Source organism: Rhinopithecus bieti, unplaced genomic scaffold (assembly GCF_001698545.2).
Source record: "Rhinopithecus bieti isolate Rb0 unplaced genomic scaffold, ASM169854v2 scaffold_2654, whole genome shotgun sequence".
Lineage (NCBI taxonomy): Eukaryota > Metazoa > Chordata > Mammalia > Primates > Cercopithecidae > Rhinopithecus > Rhinopithecus bieti.
The window spans coordinates 2256148-2277874 of record NW_016804048.1 but is presented as its reverse complement, the minus strand read 5'-3'; the positions used below and the strand labels follow the sequence as shown (position 1 = coordinate 2277874).

At 49.3% G+C, this 21727-nt stretch overlaps 1 protein-coding gene across 18 annotated transcripts in view; it reads left to right on the top strand.

Annotated features, from left to right (window-relative positions):
- CACNA1C (calcium voltage-gated channel subunit alpha1 C) overlaps nt 1–21727 on the top strand; it is an 800874-nt gene that overhangs the window by 572104 nt on the left and 207043 nt on the right. For 17 of the 18 annotated variants that reach the window (XM_017863189.1, XM_017863204.1, XM_017863129.1 and 14 more), the window contains exon 10: nt 17919–18009. In XM_017863189.1, the coding sequence (XP_017718678.1) occupies nt 17919–18009 (91 nt within the window). Of the gene's footprint in view, nt 1–15434; nt 15510–17918; nt 18010–21727 lie in introns of all 18 variants that reach the window. The other variant, XM_017863077.1, reaches the window with a different exon arrangement.

Genomic DNA, 21727 nt, shown 5'->3' with positions numbered 1-21727 from the left:
TGGGAGGTATCCTGAGGCTCTCTCCTTCTCTCCCATCATCCCCACCTATGCATGAAACTCCTCTACAACACCTTCACTATGGAGTCTCTCCACCCTGCTTCCTACATACTCTCCGTGTAGGAATTTACCAGTCACAACAAACCCTTCCATCTTTGTGCAAGCCCCCGTTGCTGGAAGGTTCTTCCAGCTGACACCTGCAGTTATTGAGTGGCAGTGGAAAGACAGTGTCCGGGGTGCAGCAGCATCCTCCCGATGGTGTGGTGAATTATCCTGGCATGGTGAATTACTCACACTAATTGCTTTTCTGGCCCTGCGCTCCCTCCTGCCTTACTTTCCATGAGGGGTTGTGTTTTTGAGATCATTTCCCACCACATCTCCCTTCGTCCTCCCAGTGACTCTATGAGGGAAGGACTGAGCTGCTACACCATGCACCTTCTCAAACAAGGAGCCGGCACTGAGCAGAGAGGGGCTCTTGCCTCTTGCCTCTGGCCCAAGCAGGCTTCAGGGACCTCTCTGCCTCTGTCTGCCTCTCTCCCTCCCACCCCTCGACACAGCCCTTCCTTCCTCTCCGACACATGTGCTTGGTCACTCCCATCTGCAAGGAGGCCCGCTCTCCCACAGTATTATTGAGATAATAACAGGCCACTGTCTCCTTTCTGCTTTCCCCAAATCAGGCACATCCCAGCTTCACCATCCAGGTAGTTGTTACTCTTATAATGTAAGCAGCGAAAACGATAGAGCAGCTTGAATCTGCCCAAGGCCCATGCTCTGGCTGGACGGGCCCTCCAATGCCTGTCTTCACACAGCCCACACAGCCCAACACTCCCATTCCTCACCCCAAGAGCCTTCCTGTGTTCCATCTACCAGGACCAGGACTCCATCCCCAAATTAGAACCTCTGTGTCCTTTCCTTCCTTCTGGGTTTCCTGGGCCACTGAGCCTGCAGCATGAATCCTCCTAGAATTTAAGACTCAGAAGGAGAGTGGTCACAGAGAGGTGGCAGTGTACCCCAGGCAGTCGGGCCCAGGTGAACCCAAGGTCAGATCTCACATTTCAAGTCGATTTCAGGATCATTAGCATTCCCACTTCCTGTCATGCCTCCAGGCCTTTTGCTTGTGGAAGACAGTGGTCCCTGTTCTCTGGATTTCAAAGACCATTTCTCTCTTCTGAAGAAAGAACAGTCAGCATCCCCAACAAGCCCAGCTCTCCTGAGAAATGACAGAATAGTTCTAAGATTCGGGCAAAGAGGGAGGAGGGATGAAGGGTGAAGAAGGCCTTTGATTCAGACTCAGCCTTGAGAGGAAGGATCTGGAGGGAAAGGCTGTTCAGTGGAATAATGAGTGATGGAGGCCGGCGTTCATCCCCATCTGTTCTCTTTGCACTTTTGGTTTGGGGTCAGTTTCTCCTTCAGTGTGCTTGGCTTAGAGCTGCCGCAGCTGCTGTGGGCATGAAAACCACTGCCCACCAGACCCCACATCTTGGCCCTTACCCAAAATAACCCAGGAGGGAGGAAGGAGCTCATGGGTGGGTGGCTGGATAAATGGCTCTGAATAATGGATCGAACATTGAATGAGTGACGCAGTACACACCCTGTCCCTTGGCCCCGAGATGCTCATTCATACCCTTCTCTGAGCGTGAAGGAGAAACAAAAGAAAGCTGAATTTGGGGTGTGTGCCCCAGTGCCAGCCAGTCTTTCCAGGTTGCCCCGATGCCTCCAGTGCAAGTCCCCAGCCATGCTCCTGCCCTGGGGCACTCCCATCTGCCCTCCCAGGGAAGGCAGCTTGGTGCAGCAGAGGCGTGTGCTCTCTGGGCGCTTCGGTGGAGAGGAAAGGACAGGGGAGTCAGAATACAAGAGCTGGTAGAGTCTGCTAGGTGGGGCTAGGGCAGCCTCACTCTTCCTTGTCCCGGAAGCACATGTCAAAGGCACCAGGGCTGGGGAAGCAGCAGGGAACAGAGGCTGGAGAACACATGCGCCCCTGTCCCAGTTCTGCTCTCAGCAGCCTCAGTTTCCTCATCTTCACCTGCGGCTGGAGACGCCTTCCCCAGTGGTCTGCCCGAGTTGTTGTGAGCATTAAATGAGGTGATGTCATGTGAGTGCTTGAACAGCACACACTGCTGGACTCTCTAATGAATGAGCAAAGAACTGTATGTGTCAGAGCACCAAGCTACCTGGCACAAATAGTAAATACCTCAGGAAAAAGGACCATTCTGGGATGCCACGTAGGTCAAGGAGCCTTCAGGGAGGTGGTCGGGGTTGGAGGGTAGGTAGGAAGGCTTTCGTGCATGTGGGGGAGCAGTGGGGATGGAATTCCAAGAGTGGGGCAGCAGGGCAGAGACCCCAACACAGGTACATAACTCTCGGCAAGCACCCTGGATGCATTAAGCCCTCTGTCAATGGTGTCAAAGCAAGAGGAACCGCGTGTGGCATGTTCTGGAGGCAGAGAGTAGGGCTGACTGCATGGATCAGAGGGCGAATGCTGGAAAGGGAAGGTGTGGTTTGATGGCTAGAGTGAAAGCGATTTACCCAGGGCCCTGGGAGCCAGGCCAAGGGTCCTGTGTGCTGAGTGATAGTGATATGACATGGTGAAGTCCCTGCTGAGAAAGACTCCTCCAGAAGACGAGAGAATTACGTGTGGGCTTTGAGCGCCTCTCTCTCTGTGCCGAGAGTCCCCTTACAACCAACAACTTACTGTTTCATCCAGTCAACCCACTCCTTTCTTGTACAGCTCAATTTTTTTTTTACAAGGCAAAGAAATCTTAAGAGATCTCCTCTCAACCTTCACCTCCCCCATCCCTTCAGCAAATGCTTACCCAGGCTTTGCCTGGAAACTTCTGCTAATGAGCAAGTCCTCATCTCTGCAGGTAGCCAGGCCATTTGGAAAACGTTTCATCCATTAGGGCACGATCTTCCCCCTCCAGTTCTCCTTCTTTGGTGCAGTGCCCTCTAGAACTACTCTGGGCAGGCGGTGTCTTCCTCCCATGTAAAAAGACTTCAGATATTGGAAGGTGGTGGTGAGGTCTCTTAGGTTCTCCTTGTCTAAATTAAACCTTTCCATTTTTTTTTTTCTGCCGTTCTCTATAAATGACACAAAATGATGTACTGGCCCTTCCCCATCAAAGAACTCTATTATTGCCCCCTTTAAACATGATCCTGAGCACGGAACCTCTATCCTAAGGGGGTGTGCCTGATACAGGGGAGAGGGAAGCCCTTCCTCCCTGGGTCTTTGCCTGTAGCAGTGAGCCTGGAAATGCATGAAGCCACAGGACCTCTCACAAAAGATGTGGGTAATTGAAGCAGCCAGAGCCGGGCGCGGTGGCTCACGCCTATCATCCCAGCACTTTGGGAGGCCGAGGCGGACAGGTCACGAGGTCAGGAGATCAAGACCATCCTGCCTAACACGGTGAAACTCCATCTCTACTAAAAATACAAACAATTAGCCGGGCGCGGTGGCGGCGCCTGTAGTCCCAGCTACTCGGGAGGCTGAGATAGGAGAATGGCGTGAACCCGGGAGGCGGAGCTTGCAGCGAGCTGAGATCGCGCCACTGCACTCCAGCCTGGGCAACAGAGCAAGACCCTGTCTCAAAAAAAAAAAAAGGAAAAGGAAAAGCAACCAGAGGCGGGGCGTGGTGGCTCACGCCTATAATCCCAGCACTTTGGGAGGGCGAGGTAGGATGATCGCTTGATCCCAGGACTTCGAGACCAGTCTGGACAATGTAGTGAAACCTCATCTCTATTAAAAAAAAAAAGGCAAAATAATTAGTCAGTGTGGTTGTGTGGGCCTGTAATCCTAGCTACTTGGGAGGCTGAGGCAGGAGGATCACTTGAACCCAGGAGATTTAGGCTACTGCGAGCTGTGATCACGCCAACACACTCCAGCCTGGGTGACAGCAAGACCCTGTCTAAAAAAAAAAAAAAAACACATGAAGTAGCCAGATGGAGCAAAGACTGCACCAGGGCAAGGAGGAGGAACACAAACTGCAAGCATCCAGCAGGCAGAGTTGGGAGAAGAATTAAAGCAAAGGACGTGCCACATAGCGGGGCAAGCTGATCGGTATCCTGACAGCTGCCCATAAACTCATTCATGAAATTATGGGCTGAAGAGACACCATGGGGTTGGAGTTAAAATGACTCACTTCACATAAATGTCATCAATGGCGGCAGTCTAGAAATTTAAGGCAGCAATTTATTTGCCTGCTGGAAAGGAAGACACAAATGAGACCTGTCTGAGGAAGTCTTGCTCCGTACTCAAGACAGCTCTCCCTCTGTGGCTGTTCACGGCCTTCAAAATAGTGCTGGGCCCCTGTAGAGCCTCCTTGCAGGAAATCTGACCTGGTCTTCAGCAGCAGAAAGCAGTGAAGCAGGAAAGATGGGGTCAAGAGACGAGAGAACAATGAGGCCAAATTGTGAGCTCTACATAGCTTTGTGAACGGCAAAGAACAGGGTGCAAACGTCAAAACTCATCCATAGTAAAACTCTGACTTCTGTACAGGAGAGGGAGCCTGTGGCCTGTGTCCATCCCTGATGCTTTTCTGACCAAGGGTGGGCTCCTGGCCTCTCCGTGATGTGCATCAATGGCAAGTGAGAAAGGGAGGCAGCACTGATGGTGGAAAGAGGTTCAAAATTCCACCACCGTCTGCCTATGCAACTCTGGACAAGCCGATGACCCTCTCTGGACCTTAACATTCTCACCTATACAATGAAGAGCTAGGTGGGGCACAGTAGCTCATGCCTGTAATCCCAACATTTTGGAAGGCTATGCTGGAGGATTGCTTGAGGCCAGGAGTTCGAGACCAACCTGGGCAACATAGTGAGACCTTGTCTCTACAAAAAAATTTGAAACTTAGCAATGTATGGTGGTGCATGCCTGTGGTCCCAGCTACTCTCAAGGCTGTGGTGGGAGGATCACTTGAGTCTGGGAGCTGGAGGCTGCAGTGAGCCAAGATCATGTCACTGCACTCCAGCCTGGGCAACAGAGTGAGACTCTGTTTCAGAAAAAATAAAAATAAAAAGTCAAATGAAGGGCTGGCCTACAATCGTACAGATCCCTTCTGACTGCAATGATGTTATGATTAAGATCTCCATTTTACACTGGGGAAACTGAGCCACAGAAGAGTGAGGTCACATAGCTCCAAGTGGCAGAGCCAGGATCCAAACTCAGGCCCCTGGCCCCCGAGCCCATGCTCCTAACCACACTGCCTGCTGACTGTCTCCTTCTGCCCAGAGGAGCCGGCAGGGAGGTCCTGGGCAGGGTCATAAAATAAGTGCCTTCTCCCCAGGACCACCACCTGCACCCACTGCCCTCCTCCTCCACTTAGTGATGCCAGCACATCCTCAGGGCTCTCTTACCCTTGCTGTCTCATGATAGATAGGAAAAGGCTTTATAATTTCATCAATAAACATTATAGCTAAGAGGATGGACTTGGCATCAGATATACCCGGGTTCAAATCCTGAATCTTATTGGCGCTTGCTTGGAGTAAATGACTTAATTCTCTAAGCCTCAATTTTCTTATCCAAAAAATGGGGACATCTAATGCCTCCCTCATAGGGTTACATCAGTTAATATATGTAAAGTGCATGGAAGAGTAGCTGGCATGTAGTGAGTGATTGAGAAACTGAGCTGTTATTGTTAATATGAAGATAGAAATGGCTGATGTTGCTATTGCACACTCGGGGGAGCAGGCCTTAAAATCAAGGAATGGCCATTAGGTGTCATGGAACCGAGTTGGAGGAGGATTGGGGGTGCAAATCATTCTCTATCCCTTTCCAATCACACCACATGGGTGACCATCTGGCATGTGGCACTTAGCACTTAAAAGGACACTACTAACCTCCTTTTAGTAGTGACAACTGGGTTTCCAAAGGAGGCCTCTAGAGAAAGACCACCACACTGCATGTCTAGAAGATCCCTGTCCCATCCCTATCGGTTGCAGGCAAGCTGTGTTTTCCCCTTAGAGTGTCTCGCCCTCCTGTGCGGTCAGATAGTCTGTTTTCCCCATGGTCCCCGAGGGTCTGAGCATGTCCCAGGCTGCCCTACCATCTCTAGTGAAGGTGGGGTGGGGGTGGGAGAGGGTGTGTGCCAGAGTTTAAAAGTTCGCTGGGTGCAGCTAAACTTCCTGCCCCTGCCCCCTCCCTGCCCCGTCCACCTCCCCACCAACCCAGCAGCAATAACCAAGGCAACCCGACAGACTCCGTGGTGCCATAATGGTGCAGAGAGATTTTCTGCTTGGGAGCACAGGATGTTTATGGCCTGCTGAGATCACAATAACCCTGGCTTTCTTCTTTGGATTATGGCTGCAGATCAAGGGCGGCATTTATGCCTCCTCCCAGTTTATAGCAGTGATCATAATTATGATGATGGCAGAGCGTGCATCTATTGTGCCTTTTTAATAAGGCCACTTTTGTTTGGCTTCTTAATATTTAATCCTGTTTTATATTTACTTTCTGATGGCTTAAAATCAACCAGGTTTTAATTGCTTAGGCAGAGGAAGCCTAGCTGGGCCTGGGCTGGCAGGGAGTTGTTGAGAAGGTTCTGGAAGCTGATGGCACCTTTCTCTGTGACCTTTTAACCCAAGCAGGCTGCTGTGACCTGGGGACCATGTTTCTTTTTCTCTTCTCTTTTTCTCTCATCCACTCTTTCCTCTTATTCTACAACCTTCTTTTCTCTTTTGTTTTTCCTTTCCTTTCTTTTCCTTAGAAGAAATCCTCAATTTACCCTCCGGTTCAATTTATCCTCGTAAGAGACCAAAGTTTTACTGTGACCTGTCAAAGTTTTGGAGCTACTTAGGGCAAGGCCAAGGCGAGGACTGTCTTTGTTGTTTTTCCTGGACTCACAGGATTAGAGACTCCTAAGACTCCAAACTGGGCAGACACATATGAAGAGTCCCTTCACCTATGCACTTGAGAATACATGTGGCCACGTGCTTGATCTATCCAACCGTAGAAGAGTCATAAAGAATAACTTTCCAAGTTATTGTTTTCTGAAAGAGAAAATTAAATCAGATGAAACGTGCCGTGCCACAGTTCCTGCATTCCTGGGAAGTAACACAACCCAGTCGCTCAGTTCTGTTCTGCTGTGGGGCTGGAGCAACCCTGCTACAGGCCCCTGCACCACCAGCTCTCAGCAGCAGTCCAGCCTGCAAATGTGCACTCCAGCAACGTCGCCTGATGGGGCTGAAAAAGGCCTGGACTCAAGACCTATCATTCTCTGCCATTTACTAGCTCTCCCCTTGGGCACCTAACTTCAGCCTTTGGGGACTACACTTTGTTTTGTCAGTGGGGATAATATCTACCTTGCCTATGCCGTAGGGGTATGTCGGTCAGGGTCTCCATGGAAACAGAAAGTACTCTTAAACTAGGTGACTTACGGAGGGTTTCATAAAGATGCAGACAGAGTTTAAGGAAGCCAGCAAGTACCCCAGTGTAGCAGCTGTATGGATCTGTTACCAGTAAAGGCTGGAGGAACTAAGTGAGAGGCATCCTCGGAGTCAGAGAGCAGCTATGTGGAGAGGGCCATGGGGCAGACATGTGGCCTTGGGCAGCAAGAAGCAGCCAGTCTACACCCACCCTGTGTGCTGGAGTTGGGGAGTGGACGCCCCACCTCTCTGTCCTCGGGTCCAGCCACAGACGTCCTGCTGGTGCTGCCCATTGGCCGGCCCAAGCGGGAAGCAAGGTCAGCTTCCTGGAGCACCAGGCCCGGGGAGAGGGGAGGAGAGTGGGTCTGAGGATAGACGTCAACTGTCCAGCACCTAGGAGTCCCCTTAAAACTCCATGATGATATGAAGTGTTATTCTGGGGAGAGGGTGAAACCAAAACACAGATCCAGTTTTTTACTTAAAATTCTCACAGACTCCAGTGTTGCAAGAGCTCAGAAGAGCAGACTCGGTGGGCAGCAGGGTGGTCCTGGGAGCTGCCACAGATGTGAACTGGACCTCTGAGAAGGGATGAAATTTGGGTAGGTCGGGGTCAGCCAACTTCTTCTAGAAAGGGCCAGAGAGTGAATATCAAAGGCTTTGCAGGCCACACAGAGCCTCTACTGAAGCTCCTCCACTCCACTGCTGTGGTGTGAGAACGGTGATAGACGGCACACACAGGGCATAGCAGTCCCAGGAGGACTGTGCTGAAAAAGACAGGGCAGGCTGCAGTTCGCTGACCCCAGGAATACGTGCAGGGAGGTGGACAGGCACTCCAGGGGCAGGGCATGACGTAGGGCCCCGTGCATGGGAAAGACCAGGGGTTGGAAGGGAGCCGGCCTGTTGAAGGATGGTGAGGAGGGCAACCCAGTGTGGATGGAGTTTCTGCAGGAAGTCTCGGGACATGAGAGGGTACCGACAGTGTCTTAGTCGGCCAGGGCTGCCTAACAGCCTATCACAGACCCAGGGACTGAAACAGCAGGAACCGATTTTGTCAGTCTAGAGGCTGGAAGTCTGAGATCAAGGTCCTGGCGGGCTTGGTTCCTCCTGAGGGTCACAAGGGAAACGGGGTCAGTCCCCAGGCCTCTCTTTGGCTTGCAGGTGGCTGTCTTGTCTCTGCATCTTCACATCGTCTTCCCTCTGTACCTGTTGGTGGCCACTGTTGTTCTGCTTATAAGGATCCAGTCACACTGGATTCAGCCTACCCTCATAACCTCATGTTAATCTAATGACCTCCTCCAAGACTCTGTCTCCAAATATGGCCACGCTCAGAGGTACAGGGGCTGGGACTTCAGCATCTGAATTTCCGAGGGGATATAACTCAACTCATAGCAGATAAGATGAAGCCAAATTACAGGGCGTTTTAGATACCAGATTGGAGTCAATGAGGTAGGAAATGAGGAATCCTTTTGCTTGTTAACCGTAAGTCTGATTAGTACTTTGAGAAAATAAATATAAATTATGCCACTCATATGCAAAAAAATGTAGTAAGATGGGCACCTGGCCAAGTATATGGCAAAGTCGATTCCTCACTTCCATCCTGAAGTGCCTGGAAGCCTGGACACTGGATCCCAGCAGGCTGGTGACCTGGACTCAGCCGTTGGCCTTGTATGACATCCCACCACCCTGGAGAAGTTTGGGTGGGGCAAGCAGTGCTCCCGATACCCCTAGCCACTGCCTGGGATGTCTGGGCCTGAGGCATCAACCCTCTTCCTCCCAGAGGAGGCGTAAGATTGACAGCGGCTGGTGAGCTCTCTGGCCTTGGATAACGAGCTACCAGCTAAGTTCCGGAATACAGACTGGGCATTTTTCTTAGCAAATCTCATGAGAGGCCAGCCGCTCCTGCTGACAGGCACATCAGGACATTACAAAGCTCCATCCCTGGGACAAAGTCAAAGCTATTTCGGGTGAACAAAGGTTTCGGAACTAGGCAGATTGTTTCATCTCGCCCCACATCCATCCCTCATTCTCTCATGTGGAGCTTTGCTCTGGTGCCACTCACTCAGTCATGACACATAAAAAGCTCTGAGACGGGGGCGTCAGGAACAGGCCGGATACTCTCTAGGAGGATGGTCCTCCCTGTCCTGCCAGTCTCGGGACAGGAAGGAAGGGAGTCAGGATGTGGCAGGGAGGAAGGAAAGGAGACTACAGCAGCGGGCACCAAAGAAGATTTTGCTCACTGTTTCCTTCGTGGATTTCTTGCTGTCACCTTAGTGCCTTTTTTTCTTTTTTATCAAAACTAAAGTGGTTCTGACTCTCAATCCTTTGCCAAAACCCCTTCTGGAGCCATTTTTTATTCATGTGGATGACTTTGGTCATCTTTGGGCACATCATGCTGGCCCCATGGTGGCTAAATGAGATCCAATTTCTTTTTAAGGAGAACATGAGTGTTCGCACACTGGCATAGCCTGCAGCAGATTGACTACTTGGAGACTTGCTTTCAGCAATATGGGGAACTGTCAGGAGAGTCGTTCGTTTTATAGAGAGCTCACTTCCTATGGGGAAAAGTGAGGCCTGTGTGCTCTGAGCCTGCCCATTCTCTGTTGACCACAGCTGTGGAAAGACTGGCCCGCTGATCGCTGCAGCCATACTTTCAAAGCACCACCTGGTGTTTAATGGAGGATTCCCAAATTCCAGCGAGTAAACCCTCAGAGGGTTTGCAAACCCAAACACCAAGGAAGGGCAATCTACACAATGGCTTAGCTCTAGTCCTCCCCCACTAGCACAGCTGGCATGCTTCCAGTTTCAAGAGATTATCCCAGGGAGAAAATGACTTTTTATAATCTCCCCAGTAGTCACACAACTGTTCCCAAAGCAGGTCGGGGAGACATTGGTTGCCGAAGACAATAACTGTGCACCTCTCTAGAGACATAGAAATAGTCCTACTAAGCACTGTTCAAGCAAAAGTGGCCACCAAGAGTATATGTTTGTGGGGTCGGGGGGAGAAGACACTAATTAAAGGATGTAATCAGTTATTGGCAAGTTGGCCATACAGCTTGCTGTAGCTGTTGATAATATTACTAAAAATGCAATGATGTTAGCCATCTTGAGCTACCAGCCAAGTTCCAGAATACAGACTGGGCATTTTCTTAGCAAGTCTCCTGAGAGGCCAGCCACTCCTGCTGGCAGATGTATCTTACACTTTCAAAGAAATCTCATTTTCTTGTGAAGTCTTCTCAACAGAAGCAAGGGACTGGATAGCCCAGAGAAACACATTTGGTCCACAGCACGTGGTAAGAGGGAAGTTAGAAAACTGGAAAACAAGCTTCCTGTCTAGCTTTCTTCCCCAGCATTCTCCCTCCCAGATCCATTCAATAAAGCATATTGTGCCTTATAAAGGATGTGCTAGTATGACATTGCCTGCAGATGAGCAGATAATCAAGCTTCACTTCTAAGGACATTGGAGTAGGTTGCCTTTAGAGAAAAGGTGCCCCTTAGTTTCCAACCAACTCATCATTTGAATGGCCAAGGGAGGGGTCAGGCTTTCCATCTCATCCATTGAATAAGTATCCAGCATTCATGATTCTAAACTTTCAACAATTTGGACATTCAGCTTCCTAGAAGTTTTCCTTGAGGAATCAGCTTTGATACCACTAGGTAATCCCTTGATAATAGGAACACAAACACCATTTCACCATTTTATTCCTGCAGGTGCTTATGGGATAAACTATCACAAATTAATAGGCACTAATGTGTTCATATATTGCTTCTTCCAGGTGAGATATTTTTATTTCAGAAAGGAACTTTAGATATATGCCATGCCCCAAAAGAAAGATCTGAGACTTCCGTGAACCATCCAGGGAGATGATTTAGTTGCTCTTCAGATCATTTTCCGTGCAGCTGACTGCCAACTTGGCCCCCATGAAAGACCAGCCCTGGTCAAATTCGGGTTTATAAAGTGATCATACAGTCACTTCTGAAACTGGACAAGATAGGACACTTAGGATGTCAGAGCCAAAAGCTGAATAACGCTTCTGCATGGAAGGTGTCAATGTTCTGGACTCTCCACCACTAAGCAGGGCTCTCATCCCCTCAGACAGCCACCACACAGATAGAAACTTGGAGACTGGCAGCCTACGTCTACCCCCTACATCTCCAGATGAAAGACCATTCATTATGAGAGTCCCATGTTAGTGACTGTTTGAGACATACCTTTCCCTAGAAGGGAAACTTGAACCAAGTGGCTCATTTCAGCTCCTAACTCTCAGTGCTTTTTGCATGTGGGATTTCCGAAAAGTGAAAAAAAAAAAAAAAAAAAAACCCTGCCAGGTGTGAAGTCTCTGTTCATTCCACACTTTGTACCTTAAAGATGAGTGTGTGAGACACAGCCCTTCAGGTTAAAAATAGGTATGGCCCTTTTCTATCACTAGCCAGTCTCCAAAATTCTCCTTACCAGGCAACATCCAAGGAAGTCCATTGAGTATAATCTGCGTTCTAGGAGAAGAGGATGAAATATAGAAAAACCTAAGACTTGGGTTGCGTCTTCTCTCATGCCTTTCCTGGAGGTGATGGGGCCACCCATGAGTTCAGCAGGGCACATGCTTCCTTCTGTGAGTGGTGACCGACTTCCCGCCTGCATTTGCTGCCACTCATTAATATTAGGTTGGTGCAAAAGAAATTGTGATTTCAGACCATGAATTTTAAATCATTATAACTAGGCTCAAACACATCTTTATTAATCAAAATAGGAACCATTACAATCAACACATTTTTGCCAACAAGAGATAAGATTTTTATTCCTATTACATAAAAATCCATGCTTCTGGATTCAACAAACTCTTGGAAAGCATTTTCTGCATCCTGCTGGTTGTGAAAAGCATTTTCCCTGCAAAAAGTCGAGATGCTCGAAGAAGTGGTAGTTGGATGGCAAGAGGTCAGGTGAATATGGCAGATGAGGCAAAACTTTGTAGCCCAATTGGTTCAACTTTTAAAGCATTGATTGTGCGACACGCGGTCCTGCATTGTTGTGGAAAAGAATTGGGCCCTTTCTGTTGGCCAATGCCAGCTGCAGGCATTGCAGTTTTTGATGCATCTCATTGATTTGCTGAGAATGCTTCTTAGATGTAATGGTTTCGCTGGGATTCAGAAAGCTGTAGTGAATCACACTAACAGCAGACCACTAAACAGTGATCATGACTTTTTTTTGGTGGAAGTTTGGCTTTGGGAAGTGCTTTGGAGCTTCTTCTCCATCCAGCCACTGAGCTGGTCATTGCTGGTTGTAATATAAAATCGACTTTTCCTCGCACATCACAATTTGATCAAGAAATAGTTCATTGTTGTTGAGTAGAATAAGAGAAGATGACACTTCAAAACAATGTGGTTTTTTGGGTTTTTTTTTGTTTTGTTTTGTTTTGTTTTGTTTTTGCTCAGCTCATGGGGCACCTACTTATCGAGCTTTTTCACCTTTCAATAAGCTTCAAATGCCAAACAACCATAGAATGGTTGACATTGAGTTATTCAGCAACTTCTCGTGTAGTTGTAAGAGGATCAGCTTCGATGATGGCTCTCCACTGGTTGTCGTCAACTTCCCATGGCCGGTCATTATGCTCCTCATCTTCTTCATTATACTCCTTGTCTTCTTTGCAAAACTTTTTGAACCACCACTGTGGTGGACGTTCATTAGCAGTTCCTGGGCCAAATGAGCTGTTGATGTTGCAAGTTGTCTCCACTGCTTTATGACCCAAATCACTCGACTTTGCTCTTTGTCTAACATCATTTCCATAGTCTAAAATAAACATAAAATAAACAGCAAGTAATACATCATTAACAAAAAAGAGAAATGCCCATTAAAATGAAGTATAACATAACCAAATTTATTTAAGAACGTATTTCAATACCAAATGGCAAATTCCAACGATGCAGAAACCACAATTCCTTTTGCACCCTGCATAGTGACCTCGCAGAGGCACAGCTCATGCCAGTTCTTTCAAATGAAATGGGAAAACTTTATCTGAGCTATTAGCTAAAGCACTTGACATCCAGAACTTCAAGTTCCTACAGAACTTCCCCTTCCCCATGCAGTGATTAGTGTCTTCATGCTCTCCAGTGCAGTGGCTAGTGTCTTCACACTCTTCCATGTAGTAGCTGGAGTCTTCACACTCTCCTATGCGGTGGCTGGTGTCTTCACACTCTCCCGTGCAATGACTGGTGTCTTCACACTCTTCCATGCAGTGGCTGGTGTCTTCATGCTCTCCCGTGCAGTGGCTGGTGTCTTCACACTCTCCCATGCGGTGGCTGGTGTCTTCACACTCTTCCATGTAGTAGCTGGTGTCTTCACACTCTTCCATGCAGTGGCTGGTGTCTTCACACTCTTCCGTGCAGTAGCTGGTGTCTTCACACTCTTCCATGCAGTGGCTGGTGTCTTCACACTCTTCCGTGCAGTAGCTGGGGTCTTCACACTCTTCCATGCGGTGGCTAGTGTCTTCACACTCTCCCTTGCAATGACTGGTGTCTTCACACTCTCCCATGCAGTGGCTGGTGTCTTCACACTCTTCCATGTAGTAGCTGGTGTCTTCACACTCTTCCATGCAGTGGCTGGGGTCTTCACACTCTTCCATGCAGTAGCTAGGGTCTTCACACTCTCCCATGCAATGACTAGTGTCTTCACACTCTCCCATGCAATGACTGGGGTCTTCACACTCTCCCATGCAGTGGCTAGTGTCTTCACACTCTCCCGTGCAATAGCTGGTGTCTTCACACTCTTCCATGCAGTGGCTGGTGTCTTCATGCTCTCCCGTGCAGTGGCTGGAGTCTTCACACCATCCCGTGCAGTGGCTAGCGTCTTCACACTCTTCTGGAGCACTCTCCTCTTTAGCTGTAGCCCAGACCCAGCAGAGCTCACAGAATTCTTCTCCCTTATTTACAAACTTCCTCAAATGACCACCCATTGACAGGCAGTTTAACAACTTACTGGCCCATTTAAACTAATTAAAAGCAGATACATATATGTTTTGGGTATGAGCCCTAGGCCTTTGATGGGTCTTTGCTGAATACAATTGAATTATTGGCTGGGCGCGGTGGCTCACGCCTGTAATCCCAGCACTTTGGGAGGCCGAGGTGGGCAGATCACGAGGTCAGGAGATCGAGATCATCCTGACTAACACAGTGAAACCCCATCTCTACTAAAAATATGAAAAATGAGCCAGGCGTGGTGGCGGCACCTATAGTCCCAGCTACGTGGGAGGCTGAGGCAGGAGAAGGGCGTGAACCCAGGAGGCAGAGCTTGGAGTGAGCCGAGATTGCGCCACTGCACTCCAGCCTGGGCGACAGAGCGAGACCCTGTCTCAAAAAATAAATAAATAAATAAATAAAAAGAATTGAATTATTGAACTGAACAAAGGAGCAAGTAGGTCAGTGGGTTGTTCTTCCACCTGCGAGTGACTCCATCCAGGTGCAAATAGCAAGGAAACCCTTGAATCCACTACAGGTGAAAGTTTTGCAGTGTGGTCCCATGTGAGGGAGGAGACAAGTCACCTGGCTATTGGGTAGGGATGAAGAGGATACCAGGGCTACTGCTAGACTTTAGCAGTGACCCCACTTGAGCCTGCAAAGGGCAACAGCTCCCTAAGGAAGCAGCAGGGATGAGCGGCAGCGCCCTCCTAGGAAGCCCTCTCAAAGCCCACTTCTTCGAGCATCTCGACTTTTTGCAGGGAAAATGCTTTTCACAACCAGCAGGATGCAGAAAATGCTTTCCAAGAGTTTGTTGAATCCAGAAGCATGGATTTCATTAGATATGCCAGATAGCCTCTCTCTCCTGGAGTAATTCCTTCTCTCCAGGGTCATGATTTGTTTTGTGATGTTAATTCATGTGAGTTGGGGGTTTGGTTCTATTTTGTTGTTTTCCTATATGTTTTGATTTATTGCTTTGAATTTTTTTGTTGTTGTTGTTTATTTTCTGTGATAAAAATGGATGTTCTATGTGAAAGCTGAGTTCTTTGTTTCTTTCTTTTGCCCGTGGCTGACTGCATGTGCTCTGTTGATGTCTTGTTCCTGGTTCTTGACACTGACCATCTTGTCTGTGAAAGGAGGCACTCCGGCGGGCATGCTTGATCAGAAGAAAGGGAAGTTTGCTTGGTTTAGGCACTCCACAGAAACCCATGGTAATGTCCCCCTGTGCTGTGTGTGTGTAAATGTGTATGGGTACACACCAGACAGAACGGGAGGGTGTTTCTCTTGTTGGCTTGTGCCGCAGTAGTTCTGTGTGTGTGCATATATGTGTACATACATATGTTGTGTGTGTGTGTGTTTGTGAAGGGATGGCAACCTGTCCCCCTCAAAGGCACTGCCTTGTCATTGCTTCATATGTATAAAGTCAGTGGGTGTGACAACTGGCAGAGCTATTTCTCCAGGAGCTCTTCCTTTGGGCAGTGCTGGCCTAGAGTAAGGACATTGTGAATGCACGGTTGGAACTAGTACAGGCAGTGCCTCAATTTAGAAGGTGCTGTCCTTATTTCTAGTGCCCAGGCCTGCCCCTCCAAGTTCATTTGTCTTTCCAAGCCTAGCATCGCCACCTCCACAGCACTGTACTCACACATAAGGCTCTGGGAATCAAGTGTCACAAAGTCACAGAACTTTTTCTACATGGCCTGGCCCTTCAAACAAGGATGTCCAGAGGGTGGAGAGCTAAAACATTTAAAAAAAAAAAAAAGAAAAGAAAAAAAAACTTAGGGCCGAGATGGCTGGAGATAGACGGATTGGAAGACTGAGAGTGCTTCCATTTTATGGCTTCCTTAGTGTGGTTTGAGCAGGGCCTTGGCAAGTTCTGAAGGTCTGTTTTCCCAGCTCCCAGGCCTGAAACCATCCCTAAGGGCTGGTCTCACCAGCCCCTGCAGACTTCAGACTAAAGTGAGTGTAATGCTATGGAATTCAGTGCCCCTATTTGGCTACTCACTGCCCTGCTGTGGTGCTCCCAGAGCCTAGTAGGCTTTAAGAAGCTTGTCTTTGCCTAGGGTGTAGAGTACAGAGGCGGTTGAGACTGGGGCACTCAAGATGAACATGGTGCAGGGGGTGTGACACTTGTGCCCTGGTCCCGGGCCTCCTCGAACACACCACGTGACTGCGGGCATCACATCCCTTCTCTGGCTTCACTTTCCTCTCCTGCAGAGTGAGGAGGACGAGTTAGAGCCAGATAGTTTCTAAAGCCTCACCTAGCTCTAGAGTTCTATAAAATGACATCTGGATTTTTTTTAATTCAATTTTATTAAAAAGGTCAGAGAGGTCTCATACACAACAGTCAAACATACAGTAAGTCATGGACTTTGTTCGTATCTTCCATGTGCTTGAAATGATTCTCTTCTCACCAACCTGGCTTGTCTTAATCTGAAGGAAAGGAAACCGGGAAAAATCCACATCCCTCAACATTAGCCGTACGACCAGTAGAAGTGTTTCTTGGGCGCTGGCAGCCTCACGGGGACTTGTCACCGGAGGCCACTCCCTCACTAACAGCAGATTCTGTGTCTGCTGAGAGCTGATAAGGGGTTCTTTTCTGCAGGAACAGCAGAACCAGGACCAAGCATATGATGGCCACTCTAAAGAATAAGGGTTACAGAACTAAGGAACGCATTGTGTCATAGTAAGAGAGTGATGGAAGGTGAAGAAAAATGATTTGAGTTAAACTTTTATTTAGAAGAAAAAAATAATAATAATAAAAATGACTTCTTTCAGGCCACCAAACTGGGTTCTAAGCTAGAAAACTCCCATTGTTCTGGAAATTCAGCCCACAGCTGCCTTGGGAGGAGGGTGGACAAGTTGAATTAAACGGCTTATATCCAAGTCAACCTGTTGACATGGGAATGTCAGGGTGGCTGAAAGGGGAAATAGTATCCCTGCAGGCTGTTTTCTGACCACAATTAAACATAATCGTGTGGACTGCACACTTCCACTCCTCACTCCTGATGTCTCCAGGGCTAGTTTGAGTCTTAGTGCATGGCTCTGGGAACGGCCATTCCCCTCAAGCCCTCTGTCTCAGTTGTGCTCCTGGGAGTAACCGACTGCTGGAAAAGGGAGGCCTCCGTCCACCCAGCAGCTCTTCAAGGCAACAAGCACGCCCTTTCTACAAACAGGCTGGTCCCTGTTCTTGGAGATGGAGCCCCTTAGAGATGGTGGGTGGGATCAAGTAAGGAAAATGATATATTTTCACGAAAGCTCCTCTTTCTATGGCAAGTGGTAATTGCAAATGGAAAAGCCTCTTCCAGTCCACAGAGTGGAGAGGAGAGATTCAATGGTCAGTTTTTTCAGGATGTATCCTGTAAGGTAAAATGCTCTTATTACCAGATGTCCTCCCATACTTCCATTAGTTTACAGTGTTCTTGGCAGCAAAACCTGCCCTGGACAAGCAGCAGGCGTGTCAGTCAAGGGGATCCATGCAGATTAGCCAGCCAGTGCACTCAGGCTCTCTTTCTGCCAACCCGCACTGGGTCTTGCGGTGAGCGTGTTGCAAACTAATGCTCTTCTGTTCCCTTCTCTCCCCACCCTCAATGCCTTGCTCTGTTTCCCTTTGACTCTTGCAGTGAGCATGCCCACCAGTGAGACCGAGTCCGTCAACACCGAAAACGTGGCTGGAGGTGACATCGAGGGAGAAAACTGCGGGGCCAGGCTGGCGTGAGTAGGCACGGCGAGCCCAGACGCTGGGGCTTTTTCTGGAGCACGTGTGGAAAAGCTGCATGTGGAAATCACAGTGGGCTGGCTCATCACTAGGAAGGGCAGAGATTAGAGCTGGTGGCAAGAAACAAACCTCAGGTGGGAACCAAGATGGGGAGCAGAGGGCCCTGGGGCGAGGATGGCCCTGGCTGGGGGTGAGTCTTAAGGCCCGTCTTCAATTCAGCCCTTCAGGGGTGCTGACTCTTGGGTTTTGAGCTACTTTTCTTCACATCTGAGAAATATATAGGGGGGGTGTGTAGGGGCAGCCCCGAAGTCTGTTTCTTTCACTCCAGTCCCTTTCACCCTCTTCAAAGAGATGGTGAAGTTAGGGTCCTGAGTCCTGCTGGCCACCCCTTCCATTCTGATAAATGTGACCCGGGAGGGAAGCAGACAGGTGAGAAGATGCACTGGGAGATGACCGGCATGTGGGTCCTTACCTGAAGCTCTGTCATCCTGCCAGTAAGGGAAGCAGAAGTGCAGTGGAACCTGCTGTTCTGTTGCCTTGGGGTGTCACGACTGTAAACTCACCTTGGCTGCTGGAAGAACTGCAAACAGAGGCTCTGAGTCAGACCAGTCCCAGATACAATGCATTTCTGAATTGCTCCATCTGGGAGGCAGCATCTCCCCTCCCCCCTCGTCTATGGAATGACGGAGAGCCTGGGCGAGCACAGCCCTTCCACAACGCTGAGCTGTGCAAGAGTCTAAACCAGCAATGCCGGCCTTCAGCGTGGCCTCGGAGCCCATGCGGGGGAAGGAGAATGAGGATGAGGCCAGAGCAGCCCTCATAGCCGCTATTTCCAGGGAGCATGGGGCTTCAGTATCACTCACTCTGACAGTGGCACCAGGGAGTCTGCACTGCAGATTTCTCAGCATTGTCGGGAAGCAATTCTTGTCAAAATGTTGTTAAAATACGATGCTAATTACATTTTTAAGCAGCGGTGCAAACCTCTTCTTTTGGAGTCATACAAAACAAGCACTTGAGTTCCTGGAAGTAGGTCCCAAACAGCAACTCAAGGAAAGGCCTGTAGGAAGGCTTCAAAGTCCATCAGTTCTAGGCCTTTCTGTCGTCTTGCCACCAAGACGAGGCTTAGAGAGATGATCAAAGGCCCTGCAACTCTGGCTGTTGAGCAGGTCTAAGTCACATACCTGGAGGGACCAGGGAGCTGGCACCAGGAAGTCACTGGACAGTACATTTCAGGAGAGCCTGAGGCTCTGTTAGGAAGGATACTCCCCTGCGGACGGAGGCTGGCAGTCTCCATGGATCTGTCGTTTGCTCAGAGCACGTGCTCTGCAGCCTGGAGAGCGCTGCAGAAATGGTCCCTGTTATCCCCATGTTTAGCCGCATTCGTACTCTGTGCATACAGAATGCTGAGTCACATGCCAGAATTATAACATGCCCCTAATAAAATGTGGTCTTTCCCCATCTCCCTACCTCCCACCCCAACCCAGACAATGATGGGCCAAGACTCTGCCAGCATTCCTGGCGGGAGAAGCAGCATGGGAACTGAGACTGAGTGTGATGGTCTGAGGGGACAGTGAGTGACCAGGATCTTTAGAGCTAAGGGTTAAAAGTCTTATGTAATAAGATGAGGTCACGACGAGGACTGCTATGTAGTAAGAAGGCCTGGATGGAGATGGTTCCTGTTGGGGGAAGGGAGGAAAGAACTACAGCATGGTATTTCATGGCAGCAGGGGCAGGCAGGTGGAGGTAATGAAGAGGAAGGAGCCATCACAGTTAGGGAAGAGGATAATGAGGCGAAAGTGAAATCTGAAGCAGGAGCCCAGTTGGAGTGACCTGCAAGTATCATGGAGACCATGAGATACGGAGGTCCGAGGCTCAGCTCTGAACACATGTTTGAGGTTGCCGGGATGAAAACGACCAATGAGGTGATAGGACGGGGTTGTTCAGAGCGAAGTAGAAAACAGAAGACCAAGGGCTGAGTCTTGGGAAATGGACACACAGAAGAATAAGACCAAGCAAGCAAAACAGACAAAGGAATGTTAGGAGAACAGGCAGCAGCGCCAGCCTGGAAGCGCGGGGGGAGGAATTTCAGGACAGAGCTGTTGATCTGTGCATTCGTTCCACAGTCTGCCCAGCTTGGTGCTAGGCTAGGTGGTGGTGACACACAACAGGGGAGGAAATTAACGCCATCATACTGGAGCTCACCGTCTAGTGTGGGAGAGACGCTATGCAAATAAATAGGCAACTCTAAATTGGGGTGAGTGTTAAGAAGGAAAAGTATGTGTAATGTTGGGCTAATAACACAGGTTTCTGATTTGGACTGGCAGGTTAGGAAAGGCTTCTTTGCAGAATTAAAATTTCAGCTGAGAACAGAAGGATGGACATGAGTTATTGAGGGCTTGGCAGACCCTTAACCATTTGGGTCTGCATCAGAAGAGTGTGAGAAGTCACTGAAGGGCGTTCTGAACAGAGCTGAGTGGGAGGTTGATTTGGTTGGTTCCGAGCTCCTGAAGGATCGCGGCGATGTCAGGAAAAGAGCAGGGAGGAATGAGAAGCCGCAAGAGCCTGGCACAGGTGCGAGGTAACGTGGCAGCAGCTCAGGCTGCAGAGGGAAAGAAGGGCTGTGCTATGTGTGTGTTCTGGGGTGCTACCCCTAAGGGTTGCAGGGCTCTGGTCTTAGGAGTCGGTCTCAGTGAGGGAGAAGGGTTGGAAATGGGCCAGAACAGGGTGCTCACTCAGGCAGTGAGGCCATGGACAGGGAGGAAGATGGGAGCATGTGAAGAGGAGTAGCATGAGTGTGGGAAGTGCTGGCCTTCGTTGTAATAAAAGCTAGGGCAAGCTTCAAGGCAAGGAAGAAGTCACAGAGCAGGAAAAGGCGAAACAAGCTGGAGGGGAAGCAGGTGCTTACAGGAAGGCATTGCTTCTGAAGAGGAGAAGGGTGACAGCAAAGACAGTTTGAGGCACTGAACTTGCTCAGGGAAGAGGAGCTTCTGTGCACCTGGGACTAATTGGAAAATGAAAGAAGAGGAGTCCCAGAGTCTAGTGCCCATCAACCTCCAGCTAGCCCTGGGATCTTGGCCAAAGCGCTCTGCTCTGGGCTTCAGCCTCATCCTCTGGGAAGAAGCAAGGTCGGACTGACGTCTCAGCAGAGGCTGGGGCAGGGGGTGGAAACCACCTGCAGCGGTGCAAGATTTCATGTGAAGAAAGCATTCTATACCTGGAGAAATTGCAAACTATAGGTCCACGTGGTATCTAAGGGTCCCTTCCAGCTGTCAAGCCCTACAGTTCTGTAAAGAAGATAGAATCAGAAACTGGCTCTGATGAAGGGGTCAGTGATAGGAGTCACTCCGAATGAGCTCAGCCATCTCATCTCCCAAAGCAAGGGTCAGGGGCACAGGAACTTGAAGGACAGTACAGAGACTGAAACCAGTGAGTCGTCGAGAGTTGCCCAAAGGTTGCTGGGCAGCGCTGATGCCACGGTGGAGACTGATATCATAAATGTGCAGTCAGCCATATTTTTGGCAGAGTCTGCAGCCTGAGAGCACGAAAAAGAGACAGCGAGGTGACCCAGGGTGGGGCTTAGCCATGCAGGCACAGCAGAAGGCCCAGGCGGTGTGGAGTCTCTGTGGTATTGAGGGCAACATTGCCATGACTGTAGTCAAGCCTGGTGTTGAAGGGTGTGAGTGATGGGGAGGATCCAGTGAGGACAAAGGTTGG